Source organism: Polyodon spathula, chromosome 5, assembly GCF_017654505.1.
Source record: "Polyodon spathula isolate WHYD16114869_AA chromosome 5, ASM1765450v1, whole genome shotgun sequence".
Taxonomy (NCBI): domain Eukaryota; kingdom Metazoa; phylum Chordata; class Actinopteri; order Acipenseriformes; family Polyodontidae; genus Polyodon; species Polyodon spathula.
In genome coordinates, this window is record NC_054538.1 from 29259199 (window position 1) to 29285639 (window position 26441).

At 35.1% G+C, this 26441-nt stretch overlaps 2 protein-coding genes across 3 annotated transcripts in view; one reads left to right on the forward strand and one right to left on the reverse strand.

The window, feature by feature from the left end:
• The window catches only part of LOC121315812 (lethal(3)malignant brain tumor-like protein 3), a 43795-nt gene extending 36348 nt beyond the window's left edge, over positions 1–7447 (reverse strand). For both annotated transcript variants that reach the window (XM_041250254.1, XM_041250253.1), the window contains exons 1-6: positions 7411–7447; positions 4409–4530; positions 3675–3786; positions 2965–3118; positions 2203–2356; positions 1971–2055 (exon numbers count right to left, since the gene is read on the reverse strand). In XM_041250254.1, the coding sequence (XP_041106188.1) occupies positions 1971–2055; positions 2203–2356; positions 2965–3118; positions 3675–3786; positions 4409–4510 (607 nt within the window). In that variant the 5' untranslated portion in view covers positions 4511–4530; positions 7411–7447. The remainder of the gene's footprint in view (positions 1–1970; positions 2056–2202; positions 2357–2964; positions 3119–3674; positions 3787–4408; positions 4531–7410) is intronic.
• A 4339-nt stretch (positions 7448–11786) lies between these two features.
• tmem244 (transmembrane protein 244) lies at positions 11787–26066 on the forward strand. The gene is made up of 6 exons (XM_041251470.1): positions 11787–11819; positions 12620–12705; positions 16150–16226; positions 23521–23646; positions 25413–25457; positions 25920–26066. The coding sequence occupies exons 1-6, from the start codon at positions 11787–11789 to the stop codon at positions 26012–26014; spliced, it is 462 nt and encodes a 153-aa protein (XP_041107404.1). The 3' UTR covers positions 26015–26066.
• Positions 26067–26441: the final 375 nt, after the last annotated feature.

Consider the following 26441-nt stretch of genomic DNA (forward strand, 5'->3'; position numbering starts at 1 on the left):
ACTGGTATTGGACTGCAAGCGCCTGCATGGCTTCCTCGAGGCTCAATTCTTGGCCTGTTATTGTTTATTCTATATATTAATAATATCGGTGACAACATTAAATATTGTAAGTACCATCTGTGTGCAGATGATTCTATTTTACATTAATGTAATCCCTCCCCCTCTTTGGCAATCGAAAATCTGCAATCTGATTTTGAGTCCATTCAACGAGCTTTAATTAGCTTAAAGCTTCTTTTAAAATGCAGTAAGACAAAAGCTAAGGTATTCTCTGCTACAAGAACAAACGTTACTATTGATTCAACTTTATTTACTTTAGATAACAAAGCCATTGAGTTAGTTTACAACTATAAGTATCTGGGTATTTGGCTGGATAGTAATCTTGATTCCAAGGCCCATATTGACCATCTTACAAAATAATTGAAATTCATGATAGGTTTTCTATATAGATTCAAATCAAAAAGGCTAATTGCTTGTATATTTCTACCACAAATTGATTATGGTGACAGTCTATAGGTTTGCATCGCCCTTAACATTAAGCTAACTGGATCCCATATATCAAGCAGCCTTGAGATAGATTACTAATTCAAGTTACAGTGCTCATCATTGTGTGTTACATGGTTTGGCTGGCTGGACCTCTTTGGTATTGTGAAGGTTGAAGCACTGAGAAGAGAGAGATATTGGAACAACCTATAACCAAGGGGGAAATGTTAGCTGTCTTCATGACATTACAATCCGGTAAAGCAGCAGGCTTAGGTGGATATACAAGTGAATTTTTTAAAACATTCTATGAAGAGCTACATGACCCCTTAATTAAATTATATGAATATGTTCTAGACAATGGTATCTTACCCCCAACACTACAAGAAGCATTCATTTCTGTAATATGAGATGCACCTGACCATTGATGGTATTGGAGGAAACCAGCAGCTCAGTCACCCTATGTTACCCTATCTCACTAATTAATATACTGTATACATAATACATGGATGAAGGCTATATTTCCATCCTGAACCATTAGAAAAAAAGGCATAATACTGCAAGTGTGATGTCAAAATAGCATATTCGTCTAGAAGATTACACTTGACCTTTGACCAATATTTGACACCTATGCACCCTGACCACTTTCAAACACAAAATGTCTCGTTTTACAATCATCGTCCAGCCACAGCAGCACCAAGCAAGCGAACAAATAATCTTTGACTCACAGTGGCTAAGTGCTTCTTTCGGGTTTCTGTGGCAGTTTATAAACTACTTGACCTAAAGGTCTCATAGTTTATGATGTTACATAAACCCTAGATGGAATTCTTTTCCTGTAACTCACTGATGCCCATTATATATGTGTGTGTGTGTGTGTTTTTTTATTATTATTATTATTATTATTATTATTATTATTATTATAATTAATAATAGTTGTAGTCGTAGTGGCACACAACAGTTTAGCTGCTATTTGAAATGTGTTATACAGTTTCAATACTTCAAATACAAGCCAAAAATACCGAAACCAAGTTATATAATTTTATAGATATATAAAGTAATATCAGTATTATGCAGTGCAACACAACCTATATACAGTTGTTTCACATTTTACTTGCTTTCTTTGTAAAGGTTAGCGAAATTATGTTTTTGATTGTGATTATATACGTTTCACCGTGGCCGTGGGCTGTAGGTCCGATTTCATTTAGGTCCCAGGGGACTTTTGTCCGATTTTACTTATGCCCGACAGTTCTCAGGCCAACCTAGTTTTGGGCCAAATTTACCGGTACCCAAACAAATGCCTCTCCTGAAGCGAAGTGTAAGGGATTCGAGAGGGTTGAGGGTTTGAAAAGGACGGTCATGAGGTACAATGACTTGAGATAGAAACTAAAAAATATAACAGGTGTAAAGATAACTCCAGCTACTCTTTAAATCAACAGAGTTGAATATGATGCATGTATTGGTGATAAACACTATTGTGCAGTGTTAAAACTCACTTTGCTTTAGCAGCGCAGCATCACCTCTTCTTTTTCTGCGAGTCCTTTGTGGTCCTTTCTGTATTTTCCTGTCTGGCTTTTCATACTGTAAAATGACAATAACAAAAAACATTACTGTAAATTAAACAACGCTAATGACAAGAAATGAAGACACACTTTGCAACCTGTGGCTGGTGAAACCTTCCTATGGAAAAGTTTGTTTCTATTCAAATTCCTGGAAATTACTACTCACAGGACCATCTTCCTCTTCTCCAGCCTCGTCTCCATTCTCTTTTTGCTGTTCTTTGATGTTGTCAGGTGCTTTGTTTTTTCTTTTTCGGATGCATTTTGAGACGTCCTCCTCATTGGATTTTGGTGCTTCTTTCGTCAGCTTCTCTTCCCTAGAGCTAGGAAAAAAACAATCAAAACTATAATTACCACATCAAGTGTTGCTGCATTGTTTTTTTCCTGGGTGTTTTCATTAGTATTATAATAAACTGAGCTCATTCAGTCTTCTGAGAATCACTTTGTACTTCTGGTAGACATCGCAGGTGGAATATACAAAGTGGAGTATAAATACAAATTAAAGGAAGTTATTTATTGCTTGATAGACATTAAAGGCTTCAGGCAATTTTTCATTTATGATGGATTTTGAATGATAGCAGTCAGCACTCCAGATAAGGTTTTGGGTCTGGGAGTAACTTACCCTCTAATTTTAACACTGAGTAAAATGTACTTTCAGGGTGTAAAATGCTATGTTTGTGACATACTACTCATTTGACATTGTTCATTACAAATATGCTAAATGTTGGTGTTACTTTCTCAACAGTGAAAACAAAAATCCCTAATCTATTTTATCCTCATAAAAGATATTATACAAATGGGACCTTCACCTATTTCGAAATAGTCAGAATTGCAGAGTTTGGAACCCCTGCTTGTCTGTTTACAGAATGTACAATAAGAAATGGGCTCAGACTTTATATCACTCAGCACTTAAAAGGTGGGCTCAACTTACATTTCTTGCACCAGCTTCATACACTTTTCACTACAAAATTTTCCACCACCAAGAAAATCCTGTGGCGGGCCACACTGATGACAGTGCTCACAGCACAGCTTAGTCGTCGTTGTCTCCTCTTCTTTAACTGGTGTTGCTTGAGTTTCTAAAAAAGCTAAATGAACACAGGTTTTTATTATTTTATTACTTTGGGAGAAATGTATTGAGATATGACATCTTGTTTACAAGGCCATCCTGTGAAGTCAATTAGGCTTATGGCAAAAATTGCAGGTGCTCATTACATCATTTTACTAATTAATCTAATATCATGCGACACTCTGAAAACTATCATGCAGAAATGACTCAATATAAGTAATATACCAGTTATATTATGCAGTTCATGTGAGTAATTACTTTTTGTAAAAATAAAAAAATGTAAAAAATAAGAAAAACATGCCAAAGTTGAAGCACCAATTTCCTCAGAAGAACGAATTCTTCTGATAAGGCACGATCAGTGCATAACATCTAGTCCCATTATAATAAAACCATCATGCTAATTATTATTAGCAGCAGAATCATTCTTCCATTAATTCACAAGCAATGTGGTAACACTTTATATTGGGTGCCATTGAATCAATTGCAATTAATAGCACAGAAACTATGTGAATAATGTAGTGATTACTATTTAACTACAGGGGTACTTTAACTGAACACGACATTGCCAGTCTAACCTTCTTGCACGGTGGGCACTGCCCATGTTGTTGTGGCATGAGCCTTTTTTACACTTTCCACTTCAGCTTCATCAGTAATCACCTCCAGAACGCCAAACTCATTCACTCGGAACTAACAAAGGCAGGAGAAAAACAATCAGAATAAAAACAAAACCGAGTTGGGGTTTCCCAAGTTGTCATTTTGACAGATTATTGTCCAGCAGGACAGTCTCTGACCACAAGCAGCTGGAAATTCAGTAAGAAGCAATGTTGCTTTGTAGAGAATAACAGCATGCATTGGCCATTTAAGATTCCATGGTAGCTCAATGGAAAATTAAATTCAGGTACATGTACTCACTATGTGGCAAGATGCTGCAATATGCTGAGTTACTGGCAAAAATCCGAATTATCCACACAGATTTGTCTCTGTGGAATAGATCTTTATATAAGCAACACAACTGAAAGTTGAAAGTTTGTATTTACAGTTGGTAGGATAAAACAGCTATGCTCAATGGTAGAAATGTTGAGCCACCCTCCTACAGTTTAGATAATAGATCCATGAAAAGGCTTCTGACAGAAAACTAAAACGATTTCCACAAAAAAAAGGAGTTTAAGTATAGTCTGTCATTGGATCATAAAATTCTAAAATCCAGAGCGGAGAGAACATCTGCCCACAACCACCACTTCTGAGGAGAGAAATCCTTATTAAAATGATTAAGATTCGACTCATTCAGAAGATATCCTAGTATTATTACCTTCAGCTCACTGCCTGGGAGAGTCCCAACTCCATCTTTCCAGTCCATGGCACCATAGACATCAAATTCCTGGGCGCCTCCACTTGTTAATTCTTCCATCATGTTGAGGGTACTGCTGAACTCTGCATTAAACCATTAGAAAACATTACATCTTTTTTCACTGCACGGTTTATTTTCCTAGTGCATTAAAGGCCTGGTCACATTGCTTATATGTCCCCTTTAAAGTGACAGTGTTTACTTTGAGTGACTGTAATGAGATCGGTGGCCATTTGATGAAATTCAGCAACTCATTTTAAAGGGAATTTCACGGTTTGGATATCACTGATTAAAACAGGTTTACAAAAGTGACTAAATAGCCAGATCGATGCTGCTTTTCATGAAGCTGATAAATGGCTGCAAATGAATACATCTCTAAAATTGCTGATTTTTCTTCTGCTGCTGTTCCACTGTTCTGAACATAAGGCACATGTTTGCATGCAAAATGCACTGCAGGTTGCACAATCTATCCATCTAACTAAATAACTTAAATTCAATTACAATTAGATAACAGATTGATAATTATCCAATAATTTTTCCAGTACTCATAACAACTATTGTATATCTAACAATGTAGAATACTGCTGAATAGTGCAGTGCAAAGAGCAATCTGTGTTTTACCAATTTGTATATACTGAGCACATACTACTTCACAAATGACACAAAACATCAATTCTATCTTCTAAATACAGTGTGAGACTATAGTAACTGAGTTATATATATATATATATATATATATATTATATATACAGTTTATGATATTTACTCAAATATAATATAAATTTCCAAAACTAGGGAGATCCCTCCTGGTGAAAAACTTTTTGCAGTGTCAGAGCATAAGGGGCAAGGAAGCTTTTTAGCCTGGAAAAATATATATTCTGTATTAAAGGTTGTAATAATCAGTAAACACTGTAATAATGTTGGAGTAAAGTGTCAATAATATTACATTCAGTTTTGTATCTATCTATCTATCTTTTTTTTTTTTAATCAAAGTAAATACTTGTAAAATTGTATAGTGATTCGATTAAAATGTGATTTGCGTATTCTTCCAGGGTGATTTATAGTTTATAATCAACACATTAAAAGGCATGTAATTAAAGCATATGCGTTGCGTTGTGAAAATAAACAATGCAAGGTGTGTCCTGTGTGACTGATGTCACAATCCGATTGGCCGTTCGCGCTTTAGTGTTACCTGGTCAATCTGCCGATGGTTTTTTGTTTTGCAATGGGGTAATTAAAGTCCGTTGTATTGTACAGCTTGTGTAATTTAACACGTTATGTTATAATCCCTTTGTTTGGGATTGACTCAATCATTATTTGCGCAAGATTAACATTCCTCAATAAAAATAGATTTGCAAATTCCTTCCTGTACCGCTTGATGTCGACCTTGGCTGCATTGTGATACATATCTAAAACTCAAACTTTCCAAGCTTACCAAATACAGTAATACAGTAACAATGACATCAGTTAAAATAATGTTATTTCCCCCCTGCAACGAAATTATTATAATATATATATATTATATATATATATATATATATTATATTATAATAATATATATACACACACACACACACACACACATATATATATATACACACACACACACAGAAAAAAAAAAAACAGGCTGCAAAAGAACGGTATATGCACAAACACACAATGTATTCTCCAGAATAAAACGCATTACATCATGTGAAACGGCTTATAATGTTTAAGATGGTATTGCGGCTGGTGTTGTAAACACTTTGCAGCGCGTTTTTATTTGTATTTTTTTGTGTGTTAATATATTTGTGAATTGGTATGCATTTGTAGTTTATGTTTTTTATTTTTTATTTTATTTTATTGCATACATAATAATAGACAGAGCGTAGTTTCTTAGTAGAAAATTTAAAGTACTTTACACAGCTGTTATACAGTAGTCTTTTTTTATATCTGCGCCAGGATTTATTTATTTTATTTTTAAATGTTGTGATACACAAAACTAAATGTTGATGTTACAATGCTATATTTATATATTAGGAGTGCGTTCTGCTTATTTTCCTCCCACTCTAACTTGTAGGAAAACACTGCAGACTGTAAGAAAGGTTCTATATAACAACTGTGTATGCTAAATCGTTGTTTCTTTGTACACAGTTTTTTTTTTTTTTTTTTTCACAAAGTAAAGGGTTTAAAATTGTATTCTTAGATCTCTTCCTCAAATAGTTATTTTTTTCCTCCGGTGCGTAGACGCAGCTATTGTAAGTGCAAACAAAATAAAAATTACTTTTTTTTTTTTCATTTCATTTTTAATATGACTCGATATTTCATATTTTGCCGATGAATTCCCACGCAAGGCTCTTAATCACCCTAGTCTGAGATCTGTACCTGATACACTTTATTTGCGCTGATACTATTTAATGGGTTTAAAGGCAGTTTCCCAAAATGGCGGAGATGGAATATACTCTATATATTTCTCACCCACAGGCCTACAGACACGTTGCATTTATTAAAAATAATAATAATAATAATAATTTTATTGAATGAACGACCTAATGAAAAAAAAATGGTGATTTAAAAAAAAATAGGTGTAGCTAGCTCCCGGCACCCACTTTCTGCAGTTTCTCTGTCATATGGAGGAATAACACTGAAACTAGCATATATTCATAAAAGAGTAACACAACAGTCGTCTCCCGTTGAAAGACACAGTGCTTATAAATAACAGCTAGTATATACAATCATTGTCTTGGCTACTTTGGACAAACTATTTCAAATTGTATTTCCATGCTCTATCATACTCAACCTCTTCCTGGCTAAAAATTATTGATGACACGTCCAGGCGTTAAGATACTTTATTTCTAAGTTTTAGGCAAATTGAATCCTTGCGTAACGCGAACGAAAGTATTTGACAGCCCATATTAACCGATTTTATGGAATAATTTGGCACCCCAACAGTTTGATATAAATGCAAAAGTTTGTCTGTTTCTTACCCAAATTCTCTCACGAGTACTGACAAATTGCCCAGGCAGCAGCCAATGCGCATGGGCGGAGAGCGGAGCAAGCCTGGACTGTATCGAAGGAAATGCACGCAGAGCAGCCTCAAAAAGATACTGGTAGTTGAAAGTTTAGCTGTTTTCCAAACTGTTACATTTCATTTCTAGTAACCACAATTTTCCATTTACTGTTTTACACGGTGCATGTCAGCAGTGTTTATTTTGTATCAACAAACCGATCAACTGCAACCTGTACCTAATGCAAGTTAATGTGTTTCGCTTTTTAAAAACGCGCTTACATTTGTTTGAGCATTATTGGTGTGTATTTGCGGCAGGAAACAAACCTGCATCACTGTCCACCCATGACATTATAAACATTACCACAGAAAAAAGTCACCTTTTCTCAATTCGTGTGGGGTACTTAAATAAGTTTACACATACACATTGTTGCAATACACATTTGCAATGTGTGTTTGTGTCTTTGTGCGTGTGTGTGTGTGTGTGTGGAAAGGAAGCAAAAACCGCAAAAACTGCACAATAACGCCATTTGCAAACAATGACATGAATGCATGATACTATAGTTGTATTTAAATGAAAACAGCATTTATATACAAAATGTTTGTAGTAGGTGTATTTAAACACGAATAATAATAATAATAATAATAATAATAATAGTAAAATAAAAAAGGATCCTTTCCAAAAGGTTGAACTGGATTGATATATATATATATATATATATAATATATATATATATATATATATATATTATATATATATATATATATATATAATTATATCCAAAAATTATATCATAGATTATGATAATTAGTTATACTCTTATAAGATAATAACACCCCATTAATGTAATGTGTTAATCGGAACATTAATTGTAATGTGTTACCTACATTGAATTTTTATTATTCAGCGTTAGAAGATTCCAGAATGCTTATTATATGCCAGTTTTTTTGTCTGTTTATCAGTATTGGAGTATTGGAAGGTTGCAGAAGCTAGTAGATATCTGTTAGACATTAATGATATAATCTTTAGAACATGTCAGTTCATGTGACAGAGCCTTCTGAAAATCCACTGAGATGGATTTAAAAACTTTTTTCCCCTTAACAGTGTGAAGTATGGTGTATAGATAAGTGGGGAAAAAAATCCTCATTTAAATGCAAGAAACTCTGAGGCACAGACACAGCAAAATGTGTAAAAAGTTCAAGGGAGTGTAGACTTTCTATAGGCACTGTACGTACTGTAGTGTGTAAACACATACATACTGTAATGTATGTTTTCTAGTCATTCATGTCACCATTGGCACAATATGATTAACAAAAGGTATTCTGTTTTCTGTTAACAAACATATGCACAGTATTTCAAAAAAACATAGCTAAGATTGATAAAGGTTATGGCTATTTTGACTTACATGAATCTATCTATTACCAAATAATCTAAGGACCTCAAAAGAATTGCAATACAATACAATTCACATTCCTATAGCACCTTCCATCACAAGGATCCCAAAATGCTTCACACAAAAAAAGAACAAATAAATCATCTGGCCATCTTCATGTCACACCTTTTACATATATCTGAAGAATCTGCTTATTAAAGAATGTTAAAGAGCAGCGGGGTTCTGAAAAATATAGTGTTACACGTCCCCAGGTGTTGCTACAATGTTTGAATAATATACGTGTTATTTTTCTTTTCATTGTTAAGATCTTGACAACTTTTTACACTTTAAAGTATGTGTTCAAAGCTCTTTTCAAAATGTCCGCTGTGTGCTCTGGGGTTTCAGACCTGTCCTCTAAATCGCTGCAGGTGCTCTAGCTTTTCTGTTCCATACCACATCATGGATCATTATTGCTTACATTTTTGACAATGTGGGCAATAATGCTTACACTGTCAGTGCACTAGAGTGGACATTTTGAAAAGAGCTTTGAAACAGACTTTAAAGTTATAAATGTAAAAAGTTGTCAGGATGTTAACAATGAAAAGAAAAATTGCGTTATTTAAACATCTGTAGCAACACGTGGGGACGTTTAACGTAATATTTATCAGAACCCCGCTATTAACATTAAGTGATTAAGGAAATAGGATTCTGGTTTAATTTGGGATATCATAGACAGATATATGTAGTTCACATATATCCAATGAATAATAATTACTTAATGGCACACTACCACTTCAGGTGCTTTAAGTGAATTTTATTCCAGGTCGGGAAGCAAGTGGACTGTTATATTTCAGGAATAGTACAATAGTACAATGTGACAACTTTACTGTATATAACAATTCTTAATTACATTGGTTTTAGCTGAAAATGTTTTTTTTATAGATACTTTTATTATGCATTAACGCTTACTGTCTTTTTAAAGTTTCCACAGTTCTTTTACATTTAGTAATTGTAAACCTCCCTGTAATTTTTAAATATTTTTTTTTTACGATAGAGGAAATACACCTCAGTGCTGTGAAATATATGTAAATCAGAAGGTACTGTTCACTGTACAAGTTAACAATGGAAGCACACAACTATGTTTTCACTACACTGTAAAATGAATTCAAATGAGCACAAAATGTGTTTGATATTGGACAACCACGGCCCCCACTGTCCAGGGCCAACACAATCTGTGAGTACAATTATTAGTAGTCCTAATATAAGCCATGCATCGTACAATAATATTAGTATTCTATTTGTATCTCTGTAATGTAAATTGATCCATTTACTTTCAAGGCATTCAGAGATAATGAGTTAGTGTCCTTGGCGATTTGAAAATTAAAAAAAAAAACATAGAATTTAGAATGATACACATACACTTACTGTACCTTGAGTTACCCCCTGTTTTCATTTACATTGTAGAATTGATAAGTAGACTTTTGTGTTTTGAATAAAAGCAGATAATGGTATGCTATTTGCACTGTTTGTTGTTGTTATTGTTATTGTTGAATCCTTAGAAGAAAAATTTATCGCAGAGTTCTTCCTGTGAACTCTTTCATCTCAATTCATTCTCAGTAGTTAGTGCACAAGCACCATTTCAGAATATGGACAGCAAGGGCTGCAGCCTCTCATTATACATGTAATTAAAACATGAATTTCAGATCAACTCAACTGTGAATGGTATGACATGAATAAAAAAGCAATTTTCTTTGCTGGTTTCCCCTGTGAATGTTTTGTCTTTTCAAAAGCAATACGAGAAACTGGATACTTGATACTGTTAGCAGACATATTAAAAATACACCATTTGAATACCATTATAAAACCCTTGTATAAACATTCAGCCAACAACATCACCAGAAGTGGATTATATATAAAAAAAAAAATAAAAAAAAACATTTCACAGTGGTCCTGATATAGAAAAAGATAAATAAAGCATATGCTGTGCGTTGTGAAAATAAACAATGCAAAGTGTGTCCAAAGTACAATACAGAAAAATTAAAATTACTGACCGTCTGTGTATACTGGTATTGAAGCAGCTCCCCAGAGGATATTCTGCATTAACTATCTGGAAATTGTATTCTGGGTGGATGATTTCAACAGCATATTTCACAAATGAGTCTAAACAGAATAAAAATGAAGCTACCGTTACCACGCTTAATAGATTGTTATTAATGGCTCACTGTGTGCCCCTTTCAGTCTGCATGCTATCCTATATTTGCATGTAATTGAGCTAGTTGTGAATAATCAGTGATGGCACTGGAACTATTCCTGGCAGATGAGCAACTGTTTATGTTTTAACAATACAATATACTGGGTCTGTCAAAAAAAACTAAAAACTGTCAACAAGGTAATAAACAATGATTACCTCTGTAGTATTTCAGGTATATAGCGGTGTACATCTGAAGTCTGTTCTCCAAAAGGACATAGACTTTTGAGACAGCTTCCTAAACAATAATTTGTGCAGCCTTGGTTTGGTAAATGCCTCTCAATGAAGCAACTACCACCAGTGACTGGAACTAACATTACAACAGAGAGCTTTTATTTATTATGATATTCAAGTCAGTGTTGTCATTTGCATAACAAATTTATCAGCCACGAAACATCCCATCTTCACACAGAAGTATACAATTAAAAGTCTGACGATCCATTACAGTAGTTTATATTTTTTTTCCCTTGCCCTGTAATTCAAAGTGATCAATATGAAACTGTAATTGTTGAATAGATATCTTCTATTTTTAGACAAAGGATTGTGGGGTAGTTCTTCCAAGCCTCAAGCAGCAGAGCCTGACAGATGGCTGTTATCCCTGTAATCCTCTAAAGATGTAAGGCATAGTCCTCACTGCTGCCTATCCAGTGACCAGACAAACCATGGCTTTTCATTTACTATAATAATACTAACACAGTTTTGAGGAATATTTTCTTAAAAAAATACAATGGTTACATGGCCATCAAGGTCAAGATTGCTGACATAAGGGTAAATAAATGACATTTTCATTTTGTACTATTGAAATGTATATCATAGTACTGGAGATTGGATTACTTCATATTTGTTTTTGCAGAAGGCCAGAAACTGAAATGATGGAAGCTTTGTATTTGTGTTTATGCTTTCTTCCTAAAGGATAGTTTGCATTTTGTTATACAAGTAATTTAGAATTGGACCAATCTTAAAAAAAGTCTGGTCATACTGGATATTATTATTATTATTATTATTATTATTATTATTATTATTATTATTATTATTATATTATATATGATTTTTGAACATATTTTTTATGTGCCAACTAATTTCTAAAATAAAGTTTTAATAATAATGTACATACATGTCCCATCTGTTCACAAAACTGTTTTTTAAAAAAAAGTTTACAAACCCTCTTAAAAACATTTTAAGTGAACAGTTAAACATGTTGTGAAGATGGCATTATCCTTGACTTAGGAATGGTAATATGTATACAGTACTGCCATTTAAGCTGCTGTATTAAAACAGCCTTAGACTTCACAGACCAGGAAGTTCTGAGACATTTCTTTCTTTTACCATCTTGTTAGCCTTGACATATTTTACCATTCCAGGAAAAGAAACAGCCTTACTCGGGGGGGGGGGGGGGGGGGGGGGGGGGGGGGGGGGGGGGGGGGGGGGGTCTTCATTTTGAGAGTCAAAGAATATGTGTTGCTGTAAATCATAAACCCTTTTGGCTTAGATATTTTGTAGCCTGACATGGTACAATACCTAATTACTGTGTCTATGCTTTACCTGTTTGTTTTTAATTATTTCTTCAGACCGTTTTCCTGAACTTGCTGATGTGTGTGGTGATTTTCTATGCTGTGTATTTTACTGCTGTCCGCTTGTGCATTGGCGGATTCAGGTAAGAAAAAGGTTTCCTTTCTTTTTAACGTTATGAACATCCTTACATACTGATTTTATTGAGGTTTATCATATGGCTAAACTTCCTGTTGAGAAAAGCTAGCTACACACTCAAATCTTCAACCATATTCACAATACACATCACCTATTCAATAAGCTACTTAAACCAAATGAGCAAGATGGGCCAAATGGCCTCCTCTTGTTTGTAACCTTTCTTATGTTCTTATATATTGTATAAATCATGGATTTACATTTTCTCAAAAAAGCTAATTTAACTACTATATATATATATATATATATATATATATATATATATATATATATATATATATATATAGAGAGAGAGAGAGAGAGAGAGAGAGAGAGAGAGAGAGAGACACACACACACACACAGGTATGAATAAAATCGTATAACTCTGTAAATGTACGAGCAACCACTGTTATAATGTATACACGATTCTGGAGCTTTGCAGATTTTAAAAAATATTTACTGTACATACAGTATTGTAACCGCTGTAACATAGTTGTATTTTATTGATAAATATAACTGTTTAGGGGGGAAAAAAGTACAGTGATACTGCCTTTATTCACACAAATTATTTTTATGAGTTTCTTAAGGGCCTGTACTCTAATCTGCAACTAATAATTTGCAAAGCCTTAAAAAAAGAAAAACTATTCTGTTGAAGAACTCTTTTTAATTCCTCTGGAATAATCACACATCTAGTACCTGACTTCCCAGTCAAGTATCAACATTCCAGACAGGGCCACACCAAAATAAAGCATGTACAGTAATCCATCGTGCAATATATCATCCCTAACCGTTTATTCATCATGATCAATCTCTTCAGCAACATTAATTTATTGTGAACAGAGAAGATTAGTTCACAGATTCAAGATCCTAACAAAGTTTTCATACACTGTGTTGTATGTGCTCCACGTACAACCATTGCTGGTAGTGTCACGTGAGCTGTTGAATGTGTTGATATGTAAATAAATCCTGATCGCCTGCGGGGTGTATCAACTTCAACCTCTGTCTCGATCTCGTGCCTGTCAATCAGAAGCGAATGAACACACCTACACGGCAGACAGCTACTCTGTCACAAGCATTAATACCCTGTATCTTTCTAAACAAGGGATTTGGGGGAGCTCCCTAATAAAAGCTGAAGCTCAAAACAGTAATTGTGTGAATATAGTAATTGTTACAGCTGTGTATAATGGTATTTAAAACAGGATTCATTCATCCGACTTTTTACATACCCGCCCTTACTGTGGTCCCACCGCAGTGAGATATGCGACCGATTACTGTAGTAGTGATAGAAATTACTCATTTTGTAGCGATTACAACTACAATGTTATTTTATTTAAATGATAATATTTACTGTCAAATTTAGAAAGGAGTTTATATCAAACTGTTTATCAAACTGAAATATGAGTTTCTTGTGTTATAGATTTAAAACAATCACTTTGTTAATCTGCACTTCATTTCATTTTCTTTTAGAAAGACCATTGCTTTATTTATCCTAGAAGAATGAATATTGCATATTGTTTATTTATTGTATGTGTATGATCCAGTTATATGTGTCCTTATTCCTGATTTATTTGACATATATAATAAAGTCATATTTTACCAATTGTGCAGTCTCTGAGCAAGCATGAGCAAGGTAAAATTTTGTAATTCAATTCTTCTAAAGTTCTCCCCTGAAACACTGAGGCCCAGATTCATAAAAGGATTGCGCATCTTTAACGTTTGTAAAACGGGCGCTGAGGATTCTGAATTCTTGGATGGAATTTATAAAACACATGCAATGGCATAAACATGCAATTAATATGTGATTTGCAGGGGCAATGTGTCTGTGTGCTTTAGCCCTTGACGCATATGTAATTCTGTATATGCATATGTAATTCTGGGGCGTTTCTGAATGAAACCGCTAAAATTGTGAGGGGATTTTGCAAAAGAGAAAAAAGCTGCCAGTAATTGCGCGCCTCATATTTGCTTGATTATTTTAAGAACTCTGAAAAGCAGGTGTTAATTTGTTGCAGTCAGACAGTAGGCTATATAAAAGGCAAGGTGATTGATGTAGGAGACTTGTCTGCAGCAAGGAGACATCGTTTTCAAGGACAAAGAAATATCTAATAACATTTTGCAAAGAGCTCATTTTTTAACCCTTCTGATCAAGTCAGTTTGTAAATTGTGGTTTATAATACCATATTGATTCGCAAATTCCAATTTTCAATACATGTTTCGTAGCTTACATGACAAAAAGAAAGTCTACAAATAGAGAATATAGAATCCATGTAAAAAAAGGTTTCATAGAATCACCTAATAAGATTGTAGGCATATCTGAATAATGTAGCTTTATGTGCTTTAAATTCATACATAGAGTCAGAAATACTGACATACATAAGAAACAGGAGAGTTGTAACTGCATAAGAATTTAAGAATATATGAGTTGTAGTTAAACTGAAGACTGTTCGTATGAAGCTGTGTGGAGTTATTGTTGAACATATTGCTGTGCAATAGAAGGATTTTCCACCCGTTTGATTAAATGTTGTTTCTGAAGTTTGAAAATATACGCCTGGAATTATTCTATACAAAATAAGAACTAACATGTGAAGCACAGTAACTGGATGATGCGTCGTAATGTATAAGCAAACTAGACTACAAACTCTGAAGTGGTACATATGTTTATTACCACACATTCCATATTTTATTCCTTTGTCCTGGTGATGAATCTTGAGCTTGTAACACATCTTCTTGTGCTACAAGTACTGCTTGTACTAAAATCTCCACTTCCATATTGGTAAATTTCAGTTTGGCTTCTGAGCATCCACATCACCATGGCTAGTACCAGGCTGAGGTCTTTGGGTGCCATTCATTTTCTTCTGGAATGTGTAGCCTATACACGCGGGGTTGACACAAACCCTCTATTTATTATGAAAGGTGTGTAATTCTCCACCGCTAATTGCGGTGAGGGGTATTTAAATTGTTTAATTGTGGAATCGCCTGCCTCACCTAATTAGTCTTATAAAATAGGTCGTTATTTTGATGCTGAGTGCGGCTGTACTGAACACGCACACTACATGGCTTTTTGCGGTCGGTTTTTCCCCCTTTACAAATTTGGACCTGAGTCTTAAGATTTGTAATGGAAAATATCTAACAAATTCACTGCTTCAGAAGAAAGAAATCAGCTGTGTACATTCCTAGATGTCATTTGATATTGGCCTCATTACAGGAATGCCACCTTGCTCAGAACCAGCCCCAAAGGTAAAATATGATGTTTTTAAACAGGTAAACACATCCAAGATGGCTGAAACAGTCATAAATGATGATTCATTAAGAAAACATAATAGTATTTATTTAACTCTGCCACAAGCTTTTTTAAAACCTACATCTGTGTTAAGTTTGTTAATTGTTTTATTTTTATGTTTCAAAAATGCTATGTAGGATTGAAGACATTGATAGCCTTTTGGCTCCTTTTGACTTTAAAACAAGTCCATCATGGACCAATTCAAAATATGTGGGTAAGTTTCACTGGGAACACAAGTGTGAAGATCCAATTCCACAAATGGGTTTATATTCCTATGGTCATATTCTACTGCTTCATAGTAATTACAGCTCCATAGGTAAAGAAAATATGTTGATTTTATTTTTGAAGTTCTGACTTAAATTACCTTATTGTTTCTCAACTGTTTGAAATGAGTTTCATACAAATGTACAGGAAAGTCAATGACCATGCCATAAACCTGATATATTAAAGCAAACCAACTTACTTCAAATTACAAATATTGTTTAACTCACTCTAAATCACTTTATATTTATACATACATTTTATCAATAAACCTACATTAACCGATTACTGACAGCCCTAGCCTGGTGCATAGTTTGTGAAAAAGATTTACCCCAGTCTGACAGAGTGCTTATAGCGTATGCTTTATTTTGAAGCAAGTGCAAAAATAGTATAGTAGCTGTGTTCCTTTTAGAAATGTGCCATTGCCACTGCACTTGATTGATTGGTATTTTATGTCACATGTTATGGATGTCACCCGTTCTGTTATTACTCAAAAAAGGAACAATAAATAAAGCACAGCTGAGAGATGACAGCTTACTGATAAACGCTTCACATGCATACGCTTGAGTCCTACTCTCAAAAAAGATAAATATATAACATTAAAAACTTGTAGTATATCAGTGCCAATAACACTGCTGTGGCATGTTCCTCTGTAATAATGGAACTCCCTCATTCAAATTATGGTGTAGGAGTTCCATTATTACCTTGTAACTTGCCAGAGCAATACCATTATCCCTTAATTATGTAAAGTTTACTATATTTTCAGTGACATGGCATAACATATGATCAGCCCTAGTGGCTATAAATTCAAAATGAAAGCTATCAACTGAAATTCTTTACGAAAAATTTGATTACCATGTGTTACATGTGTAGGTCGTCACTGAATAATCATGAGGCAGACACAGATCATTGGGTGTTGACGCGCCACACAGGCATGCAGATTTATTATCAACACAAGTGCTGACACTAGGGTACACACAATGGCTAGTGCTAGTCCCACTAAAAGGAACGTCCTGCTCCAGGAACCTATTGCTCTAGGAGGCTGTGTGGTCCAGTGGTTAAAGAAATGAGAATGTAACCAAGAGGTCCCTGGTTCAAATCCTAGCTCAGCCACTGACTCATTGTCTGACCTTGAGCAAGTCACGTAACATCCTTGTGATCCGTCTTTCAGGTGAGACGTTGTTGTAAGTGACTTTGCAGCTGATGCCTAGTTCACACACCCTAGTCTTGTATCTTGTAAAGCGCTTTGTGATGGTGGTCCACTATGAAAGGCGCTATATAAAAGATTATTATTATATGCAAATCCTTTCTATACTGTTTGGGATCAGCATCCCCTAAACTGACCTACTTCTGGTCTCCAGGAGTCCTGGCATTCACACGGACACCTGCCTCTTCACTGTGTTTTCAAACGGCCTTGGCTGGGCAGTGCTTTCATGAGCACAGTTGATCGTCTTGGAGTGGAAGGGTTTCGTGTAGTAGTTCCTGCAGAGCAGACACTTTCCTCCTTGATATAAACAAACACAAACATGCAGCAGCTTCGAACTGTGGCGCTTAACTGCCCAATTGATTACCCAGCAACACGTCTCAGCTGTACACACTTGTGCAGGAACCAGCGACAGGGTTATCTGTCACACCATGTTGTATAGCAACAATGCAAAATATTATAGAATAAGATCGCAACCTGATCAGATCCAGATATATGCATACATGTACAGACAGAGAGACCACCCCTATATCCCAGAATCTGAAAGTCTCAATAACTTAAACTAAATAATGTTAATACCAAGTTTCACGACAATTAGACAAGCAGTTCTCCAGATACATGGAAAAACAGGTGTGCCTGTATAACCACTTCCACTGTAACCCCTTCCCAGGGGATTTCATACACAGCTGGGTGTAATAATGAAATTAATTTGTATTCATATTATGTACAGTACAGTACTAGAAGTTAAAAAAGTGGAATATGTTTAATTCACAAGTTAGTCCATTTACCCTTACAAGTTTATATAAGAAATTCCTATTTATCTGTTTTTATTAGCGATAATAAATTCTGCTTCAATGGTTTCAGTTGTTATTTGTTGTATTTATTAACTACATTATGTAGTCACAAGCTCAGTCCTTGGGGGATGTTGAGGAAGAGCTAACCTAGCTATATGGAGGCAGTTTCCCAGGCAACCACCATTGCCAGACGAGACCATGGATGAGAACCAATGTGTGGTACACATTCAAGCCTAATCATACAAGCATAAAAACTCGGGTTAAAAAAAATAATAATATAAATATTTAATAACAGGCTGAGCACTTGTCCATCCCAGACAGTGATTTTTAGTTGGGCCAATGTTGGCCCTACGTTGGCATTTAGTCACTATCCCCCAGGAAGGGCCAATGTTGCGCCAACATTATATTCAAGTGCTGTAGGTCAGGCCAATGTTGGTGCAACATTGTTTTTTTGGTGGATAAGAAACTGGGCCAACATTGGCATATATTTGGTTTTTAGTTGTTAAAATAAAATATTGTTCTGCTGCAGATATGTCCATGCCTAACTGATTATTTCACAGACTGTTCTGATGAATACAGTTTATGTTTAAAGTGGCTCAAGTTATTTTCTTAATTAGATACTTGACACATTTTCTTTCAAAGGGACATTTTCTTAGATAAAAACAGTTGTACTCATATCAAACTAGAAGAAACAAACAGTTTTGCAAAAATGTAACATAACATTGTTATTCTGAATAATAATAATAATAATAATAATAATAATAATAATAATAATAATATTATTATTATTATTATTATTATTATATTATTATTATTATTATTATTATTATTATTTTTCATTCTACTTCCTCATCTTTACTGGTGGGGGGATTTCGTAAACTACAAGCAAATGTAATAGATGGAAAAAATACATTTGTGAGTTAATAATAAAAAGGAGATACCTCATCTATACTGTCACACTTTTTTAAATTGTAATTTAAAATACATAAATATGGCTCACCTGGTAGAAGCACACCTGTGTGGTGCACATGGTGAGTCATACAGTGCAGGCCACGTCCTGGCTATGTGAAGTAGAACGGTCTTCGCTGGGGACTCTGAAAGGTGCGTTGCATTGGCTCTGGAGCTCCCGTGGGTTAGGGAGGTAAAACCAGCAGGGACTGTTTCTCCACATCACTCTACAGTGAACCCTGCCAGGTGCCTAGTGAGCTCAGAGCACACACCTGCATGGCTCAGAGCAGACAACTGCAGGACTGACCTTTGTCCTCCAGAGGCTCTCAAGTTCCTGGGTGAAAAAGGAATCTGGTTTGGTTGTGGGATCGGAGGATGTCCACTGAATCTTCGGGTCTCCTGAACAATATGAGGAATTGCTATGGTGCGGAGAAAAGTCATTCTGCATTTTAAATTGGGGAGAAAACATCCGGTTGTAACAATAAATTGTACACCTAACTAACCTAATAATTAATAAAAAATGGTATAATAACACATAGCTGTTTAATAATAACAATGGTTTAATTACACATAGCTCAGTTATTATTTTTAATATTTTACTGAAAAAAATGTTGTCACTAATCTTTTTACAGAGACAGCTGCTAGAGGCATTGTTTTGTTGTTTTTAACATGAATTAATAACATTTGTTAACACATTTTTATGGGGGGCAAACATTTTGAACACTGGGTCTATAACGTACTGAGCTCGAGAGCAGATCAGATTTACAGATTGTTGGGCTAACAGCAACCACTTGCCAACCAAGCCAACCATAAACCAACATTGGGCGAACCAAGTTTGCTGACTGGGATGTAGGTAACAGAAGGTAGACTCCTATTAAACATGTATGTGGATGAGGTGAAACAAAAGAAAGACAAGGGTTTAGATCATACAGTGGATAATAGTTCAAGAGGTAAATCAGAAGTGTGGAATTTTTTTGGAATCATAGTGAATGAAAATAATGAACATGTGACTGGATTCGTTGCGTGTAGCTCCCTTTCAACTGGTGGCACAAAATGAATATTTACTATTTTATAGTAAATTAAGTAGAGATAAGTTAATTTGTTACTCTGTTAAAATTAGACTTGCTACTATTCGAATTTTATTTTTTTAGCCATACCAACGATTAATATTGATGTTTATTTTAGAAAGAATTTACCGTTTTTTTTCAATCTTTATTTTTCAATTCAAGCAGAGAATGGGTGAAATCGACCTTTATGCTTTAAAAACATTGAAAAACATCTCATTTAGCAAAACCCCTTTATCATATTCAACATGCAATAAAACCATGGTTACCAACATTCTAACTGAAATAACATTTGGTCACAGGGGAGCTATACCTTGTAAAGATAAAAATCCTACACAAATTAAAGAATTGTCTCAAATAAACCATAGAAAACCCAGCATATGAAAGTGTATTACACATACATTTATAGCATAAACTTACAAGTAAAAATAATATGCACAAAACAAAAGAGTCTGAGATCCACCCCTCTCCTGCTTCAGCACAGCTGGACTTCCAGAGTTACTGGAAGGCAAAGCAGACGGGCCCGCTTCGTCCTGCCGCAGAGACTTCAGCCATCGGTCAGGGTATTGTGCACAATGTTCATTAAGTGTTTTTCTCTTGCTCCCTATTTTCAAATCAAACTAGTAACTGTCACCATATGCCTAAAGCAAAATCTTATGTACACATTAACCTGCTAATTTCAAAGTAGGTGCTTTGAATGACAAGCGCTGTAGCTGTCAAATGAAAGTGCACAGTCGGTACAGGTCTTGATGACATTTAACCGAATGAGAGCATTCTAGCACTGCTTCAATCAATGAGATCTGTCAGAACAGAGTGAAACTACACTACTAATGGACCACTGAGGTGACTGACAGTGACCCCCAGTCATTCAGAGCGGAATGGAGATGGGACAGTAAGCAAGTATAAAAACTACACAAACTAGAGAGGATTTCTAAATGAGTATTTTTGATAAGAAAATAAAAAATAGTGAGTGGTTTTACCTACGTTTAGTGTATAGAAATTTATTTCAGTCAAACTCATATATTTTGGGAATTCGACATTTAACAAGCTTTATCGATTAATATTGGAAAATAGCAAGCTTAGTTAAAATATATCCAGACCACTAGAGAAAGCTACCACGCTGTATAGCTTATTGTATAAACTCAATCTGTGGAGAATGGTAGAGATATCTATGAGTGAATGAGAGCATGAGAGTCAGTCGACGCAGGCAGAAGGTAAAGGACAAACACTTGCAGGTTCGGGTTGGGTTGCAGGTCTTATTAAAGCAGGTCGCTGTTAAGAAGACCATATTGAAGCGGGTTTGGGTTGGGTCATGTAGTAGTGGTTCCGGGTCGGAAGCAGGTCATAAAAATCGCAATTGCGCAGGACTCTGACAGAAGGTCAGCTCCAGTCAGCTATTAGTTTTGGTACAATAAAAACCTTTATGCCAGGAAATTGGCTCGGTACAGAAAGGGTAAGTATAACCCAGTTATGTTCCACAAAGCGGATACAGTAATCACAACAATAATGAGTTTAATTGGACTTTATGGGTTGCAATGGATCTCCTTCTAGTAGCTGATGACAATAATACTGACATCAGTATAAGACTCATACTTACATCTCAACTACAGAGCTTGCTCTATAGTAGAATGGTACGGCGTTGGTCTTTGAACCATGAGGTTTACAATTTGTGTCCAACCCTTGCCTTTGCATTCAATTGAATGAGCCGAGATGCCAATTAATTAAAAACTATATAACCAAATATGGAGTTATCTGATCAGTATCAATCCTGTATTAAACTGAATTAATTAAAGCATTGTACACTAACTGGCCACAAAATTACATAAACACCTTATTGAGTAAGTAGCAGGGTTCTGAAAAATATAGCCTTACACGTCCTGTGTGTTGCTACAGCTGTTTAAATAACGTAATTGTAACTTGTTACACTTATAACTTTAATGTCTGTTTCATAGCTATTTTTAAAAATGTCCGCTCTAGTACACTGGGGTTTGAGATCTGACCTCTAAATCACTGCAGGAAGAGCGATTAAAAAAAACAAAAACAAACAAGTGCTCTGGCTTTTCTATTCCACATCATGGATCATTATTGCTGTGTGACCTGTTTGACAATATGGACAAAAATCCTTACAATATCAGTGCACTGGAGCAGACATTTTGAAAAGAGCTTTGAAATAGACTTTAAAATTATAATTGTAAAAAGTTGTCAGAATGTTAACAATGAAAAGAAAGATTACAGATACATAAGTTATACAGTTGTAGCAGCACGTAAGGACGGGTAACAGTATTTTTTTCGGAACCTCGCTATTCACTCTTCAATAGAGAGTGGACCAGTTTGCTTCCGATTCATGAAAATTAGTGTGTCTTGTCCACTGTTGAAAGCTTCTTTGATTTGGACCACTATAGCATGTCTGTTACTAGTCATTATATGTTACACATCTGCGGGCCCAATCTGCCATGTCTTGCTTGTGACTGGACTATCCGGTGGTGGTTTTCTAAAAACTTCCGGGAGACTCTGATAAACATATTGTTACAGGGGCCTCCATTATCTTATAATGTCACAGAAATTTCAATGATTTTTGCTGAATAGTTGCACACAACTGATATAAATCCAGATTACATTCAAGAAATCAAGAAAATACAGAAGATAAAGGGGTCTTTGATCTAAATACATAGAATGGACCATTTAAGTTTATTTTGTAATTAAGTGTTCAAATTATATATATATATATATATATATATATATATATATATATATATATATATATGTGTGTGTGTGCGTGTGTGTGTGTGTGTGTGTGTGTGTTTGATCTTGTTATGCAAACATACTATCATATATACACATTTAACATAAGCATATACATCTACAAAACATAAAATAGCCCAATTATCTGGATTAAGGATAAGAAAGATGAGCAAATATACTAAAACAATACTTGCTGTTAGATTTGGGGTTATGCTCCCCTTTATAGAATGACATATTATGTTGGACAACCCTCTCCAACCCATAGTAATGGTTGTACATATGGTGACTGTACAGATTTAGACTAATTGGATAACTTTACAAATCATACAAACTGTATTTATCACAATCTCATACAAAACACTGACCTTCAAAGAACACCAGAATAAAGCCATTAAAGATTGTATTATCCAAAAAGTATATGTTGGCAAAATCATTGGGTTGTACATCGTGACTTTTTGTGAATATTTCACTTGTTTGTATTTTCCTTCTTCACAGTGAATCTGATTTCAGCAGAGGTCACTTTCTTTATAAGTGGACTGATGTTTGCTTTGATTGTAGAAGAGTGGGTTTGGGACTATGCCATAACAGTCACCCTCATTCATATTGGCCTGACCACAGTAGGTAAGCATCACATTTTAACAGTCCCTCGAGGTGCACTAAAACATCAGATCTGATAAAAAAAAGGACTGGGCTGATGAACTCAGAATGAGGTAGGAGAAGAACACTGACAGGCAGTAGTGTTTTTAGGTACATACAATCCATGCAATTGCATGAGGCCCCTTGGCAACAAACCCTTTCGTCACGGCTCAGTTACTAAAAAAAATTAAAGATTAGCCATTTTACCGATCTTTTTATCTGCTCACCACAAACCATAAAGAACAAAAGCACAACGTGTTGGGGTTTAAAGCAGAGCTCATGTCTACGTCTATGTGCCGTGTAATCACGTAACCCGTGACTTAAGCTAAAAACGGTTAGACATTTAAAAAGGAACTCATTTTGGCACACTACAAAGTCTGCTTGCGTGTAGCGTGAGTGCTCAAACTTGAGGTGAATACATGTCTATAGGTGTCTCTCACACGTAGGGCTGTGTGTTTGAATCAACTTGGAAAAGAATGCCACGTGACAAAGTGAAAGCGCAAGCGAAGTGGCTCCTGCATCATAAATGCTTGCAAATTCTTTTGATTTTAGATTTTTGCACAGTATTGTGGTGCATTGATTTTCTCTCTGTCTTTCTGAAAATATTATGCGGTATGGTAGGGGCTAAACCGGTTAGTAATGATGAAACGTTCATATCCCACCGCTAGCGAAAAGCGTAATATTTCTCCACAAAAAGCAAAGAGTACCCCAAGTTAACAGCGTTCTTTGCATCACAATCGGCAGCTAATCCAGACACTTCCAACCAAGCTACGATAGTGAATATTCAGACGAGGATAAGAGGACAAGTCTGCAGCCAGCCTAATCTGAGAAAACCCAACCAAGAAGACTCTAGATACTTGGTGCACTTGTAGTAAGTGTATTTTAGTAGAAAACTATCAAGGAATGTCTGTGTTATCAGGAACACAAACTGCTTGCTGATGATTTAAATACATTACATTTAAAGGCTAAACTGGACACCTACATCTTTCACAAACCAGTCAAAACCTGGCCTAGTCAAAGTCCAGACCTCAACCCCATTGAGATGTTGTGGCAGGACCTGAAACCAGCAGTTTATGCTTGAAAGCCCACAAATGTCATTGAGTTGAAGCAGTTCTGCATGAAGGAGTGGGCCAAAATTCCTCCACGGCGCTGTGTGCGACTGATCAATAACTACAGGAAGTGTTTGGTTCCAGTTATTGCTACTGAAGGTGGCGTAACCAGTTACTGAGTCTAAGGGGACGATTACTCTTTCACACGAGGGCATTGGTTGTTGCATAACTTTCTTGAATAAATAAATGAAATAAGTATGAAAATGTTGTGTTATTTGTTCACTCAGGGTCCCTTTTATCTAATATTAGATTTTGGTTGAAGATCTGATAACATTCAGTGTCAAAAATATGCAAAAAGGCAGAAAATCAAACAGGGGGCAAATACTTTTTCACAGCACTGTATTATCTCTGAATAGAAAATCCAGGTAAAAACATCAGATGAAATGTTTTCCTTACTATAAATGACTGGATGGGACATTTGCTCTGCATTTTCCCCCAATATTATTATTACTGAAATGGTATGTTCTGTAACACAGCACAATGCTGTCAGTACATCAAAGGTTAAGGGTGTCCCCTGCTGGATGAAAATGTAAACTGTCTACTGTCATATTGCCATTAAACCACTGAGTGTAACCAGTCATATTGTTTTAAACAGAGTTGTAAGATACTGTATTCTTATTTGCTACTGTCCTTATTTTTCAGTGATGTCTGAATTCCCATCAGCAGATCATTGGTGGATTTCTATAGGTAAAGTATATGTTAAAAAACAAGACAATGTGTCATTTAACTGTATTTGTACTGTAAATATGTGTGTGTTGAGGATGTACTTGAAATAATGCTGGTTTTGTTTAAAAGTTGTCCTTTATATGGGATTTAGTGTAGGACTGTTATTGACTCTGTAAAGCTGACTGCAAAGAGTGCTTTTGATTGCACACATTTTTAAATGCTAAGTAGTTTAACAAAATTAATGTTTCAAAGTTTGCTTTAACTAGATATCATGTTATTACTTAAATTAATATTTTATACCATTTACACAAAGGGTGTGCAAGTGTCATTTCTGCTTCCTCTTCAACTAGTGGCAACTGTGAGTTATTAAATGGAAAATCTCTATACAAAATCACAGTCACTGGTGCAGCAGTTATTTTAGTAAACAAATCAATTATGCATTTTTTAATCAAATTTATTTTGTTTTCTTTTACATCACCACAGGCTCTGGCTTGTCAGTAATGGTTTTTGGAGGACAACTTCTTGCATACAAGTTATTCAAGAACAATTTTATTTATCCAGTTCTGGAAGACTTCTAATACAACAACTAGCTTTTTTTTACTCACATTGTTCTTTAATATTGTATGTTCTGTTTGTTTCTGCTTTCATACCTGAAAAACCTATTAAGACAAAATGGTTATATTAAAGGTGTATACATGAACAAACCATTAAGACAAAACTTTGTTATAGTAAAGATTGTCTGCAAAACTACAAAAGATAATTTTAATAGAATTGTATAAAGATAAATTCATTCAATATGACTGTAGAAGTTTCAGGTGGTTTTTAAACACATTTTAGAAAATGTCGCTACAAATGTATTTTACATCACACATCTGCATCGAATCAAAAGCCATGCATATTTGTTACTGTGCTAGACATTTGCTGTAATATCTTAGTTTACTCAGACAGCATCAATTCCACTTTCTGTTCAACTATGGAGACAAAACAAAGTGACAATAAACAACT

What these genes read in the sequence shown, in the direction of transcription:
- tmem244 (XM_041251470.1), top strand. Translation starts at nt 11,787, where the DNA reads ATGGCCATCAAGGTCAAGATTGCTGACATAAGG. An exon ending in GACCAATTCAAAATATGTGG is followed by an intron (nt 16,227 to 23,520) that starts GTAAGTTTCACT and finishes CCTTCTTCACAG; the next exon opens with TGAATCTGATTTCAGCAGAG. An exon ending in TATTGGCCTGACCACAGTAG is followed by an intron (nt 23,647 to 25,412) that starts GTAAGCATCACA and finishes CTTATTTTTCAG; the next exon opens with TGATGTCTGAATTCCCATCA.